This window comes from Hipposideros armiger, unplaced genomic scaffold, assembly GCF_001890085.2.
Source record: "Hipposideros armiger isolate ML-2016 unplaced genomic scaffold, ASM189008v1 scaffold_813, whole genome shotgun sequence".
NCBI lineage: Eukaryota > Metazoa > Chordata > Mammalia > Chiroptera > Hipposideridae > Hipposideros > Hipposideros armiger.
In genome coordinates this window covers 257026-259829 of record NW_017732163.1, presented here as the reverse complement: position 1 = coordinate 259829, position 2804 = coordinate 257026, and the positions used below count along the sequence as shown (strand labels likewise).

The 2804-nt window shown below is 50.6% G+C and overlaps 1 protein-coding gene across 1 annotated transcript; it reads left to right on the top strand.

The window, feature by feature from the left end:
• The first annotated feature begins 439 nt into the window (after positions 1–439).
• LOC109374332 (olfactory receptor 13H1-like) lies at positions 440–1372 on the top strand. The gene has a single exon (XM_019628844.1). It carries the CDS (start codon positions 440–442, stop codon positions 1370–1372), a length of 933 nt encoding a protein of 310 aa, XP_019484389.1.
• The last annotated feature ends 1432 nt before the right edge of the window (positions 1373–2804 follow it).

The window sequence follows — 2804 nt, the reverse complement described above, 5'->3', positions numbered from 1 at the left end:
CTGGTTAGTAGCTGGTCAAAATTGTTGGGTGAATGAGTGAATGAATCCATTGAAGATGCAACAAGTGAGTCCATCCATAAATGGATTCATGAGTGAATGATTCAATTATAAATGAATGAAGGACAAAACCCATTAACCAGTATGTGAAAGAACAAATGAATGAATGACGCAATCCATCCATCTGTGAATCAATGAATGATTATGTAACGGAATAATCCGACGAGTGCTGCTGAATGGTAGACTGTGTTAAGCAATGTTTCCAGCAAGGGACCTGGCAATGGAGGGTTGGAGGGGGAATAATCTATGCAGCCTTGCCCCAGACCACATTCATGTCAGTGCCTTGAAAGAGTCAAAGCTTATTTACATGAAGCAGCCAGTTTCTGGACAAGCTCTCACAATGACCCATATCTTCCCACCCAGCTAGGGTTTCAAAGGGAGCATGAACAGGCAGAACAGCTCGGAGGAGGTCTACTTCATCCTGCTTGGGTTCTCCCAGTACCCACGGGCCCAGACCACCTTCTTCTTCCTGCTTCTCATGTCCTACGTCATCACGCTTTTGGGGAACAGCCTCATCCTGCTCCTGATCTGCTCCTACTCCCGGCTCCACACACCCATGTACTTCTTCCTGGGCAACCTGTCCTTCCTGGACATGTGCTACACCACATCCAGCGTGCCCCGGATACTTGTCAACTGCTTGGTGACCAGTCCCATCATCTCACTAGGACAGTGTGTGGCTCAGATGGCTATGGGGCTTTATCTGGGTGTTGTGGAGTGCCTCCTGCTGGCTGCCATGGCTTATGATCGCTGTGTGGCCATTTGTGACCCCCTGCGCTATTCTATACGCATGGGGCCCCGGCTGTGCTGCCTGTTGGCTGGGAGCTCATGGACTGCTGCCTTCCTGCTGACTGTAGTCCCTGTGCTGACCATGCCTTGGGAGTTCTGTGGCCGCCATGTCATCAACCATTTTTCGTGTGAACTCCTGGCCCTGCTCAAGCTCGCCTGCTCTGACCTGCACTTCTACAAGTTGCTCATGTTGGGAACCAGTGCTCTGACCCTGCTGGCTCCTTGTGCCTTCATTGTGGCCTCCTATGGAAGGATCCTGGTGGCCGTGCTGCGGATACGCTCCACAGAGGGCCGTGCCAAGGCGTTCTCCACGTGTGGCTCTCACCTCATGGTGGTCGCCCTCTTCTATGGCACGGCCATCTCCATGTATATGATGCCTCAGGACAAAACCATACGTGACAGAGATAAGATAATCTCCATGTCCTATGGAGTCCTCACCCCCATGCTGAATCCCCTCATCTACAGCCTGCGGAACAAGGACATAAAAAGGACCTTTAAGAGGCTCTTGGGGAAGAAGATTGACCCCTAAGGTGTGGTGCTGAGGGGAGGAGAAATAAATTCATGTTTGAATTTCCTACTCTGGGCTGTGAACTGTGAGTTATTTGTTGGCAACAATTCTATGGAGGGTGTTTTATACACACACACACACACATACACACACACACATTTTTAAAAAGTGGTCCTATGCTATCTCCTTTGAGGAAGTGAACAGAGAGCTTTGGCTCAGAGTGTGTGTGTGTGTGTGTGTGTGTGTGTGTGTGTGTGTGTGTGTGGTGTCAAGGAGACTGTCCCAGAAATTCTAAATGGCTGAGAGGGAAAAGGGATGAATGGACTTATTATTTATTATTTGTTCACAGCCTGCCCTGTGCTTGTCCATTCCAGGCCCTGCTGCTGGGAAAGGAGGAGTGGGGACCACAGTCCTGAGCCCTGCTGTCCCTACAATGGACTAACATCAGCCGCTGGTCCTGAAGAGGGAGAAGAAGGGAGAGAAGGAGGGAAAGGAAGGGGAAGCCAGGGGAAAAGTTAGGGAGGATGATGGGAGATGCCGGGAGAGAAAATGAGGGAGGTGAGGGGAAGAACGATGAGGCAGAGGGACAGCACGAGAGGAGGTGAAGAGACTATTAGAGAAACCCGTGGGGAGAGGGGAAACTGAAGAGTGTAAGGGTCACAAGAGTGGTAGGGAGGGAAGGAGGAAAGGCAGCCAAGAGAGGAGACAGAATGCATGAAAATGAGGGTTAGGCAGAGGAAAAAGAAGGGGGGAAACGTGGAGACAAATAAAGCTAGAAGGGAAGCAGAAAAAGGAAAGAGACTAAGGAAGGAAGGGAGGGAAGAGGGAGTGAGACAGGAAATGACAGACTCAATGAAGGGATCCATAGCAGGAGACATGGGCAGGATGGGGGGTGGCAAACAGAGAATATAAAGCAGGGAGAAATAGAAATGAAAAAAAAATGTGGACTAGAGAAGCGAAGGACAGAGCAAGAATAAGAATGGATTGTGATACCCAGAGGAAATGCGAAAGAGAGGAGTGGGGATGAAGAGAGGGAGGAAGTGCTGCCAGGAGCCCTGACACTGTGTGGGTCCTGAGCTCTTGGAGGAGAGCACCTTCCTACCGGCATGATGGACAAAGGCACCTTGTGACTTAATGCTGGGGGTTCACAGAGTCCTGAAGCATACCTGCGGACCTCAGGTTAGTAGTGCTTGCTTGGTACATGGAGTGGAAGAGGAGATTTCAACAATGGAGGAATATGACAGGAGAGTGGAGAGAGAAATGCATGGAGAGCAGAAGAGGGGAAAGAAAAGCTGGCAGACCTGGGCGGAGTGGTGTGTAAAGGACCTCTGAGCTTATGTTTGGGTGTGGGGGTGATGGCCCATGGGGGAATGGGCTCTGTGACCCCCACATACACACACATCCCTGCCACATGTGAGAGCAAGGGAGCAGTAGAAGACTAGCAAGAGAGATG

What these genes read in the sequence shown, in the direction of transcription:
- LOC109374332 (XM_019628844.1), top strand. Translation starts at nt 440, where the DNA reads ATGAACAGGCAGAACAGCTCGGAGGAGGTCTACTTCATCCTGCTTGGG.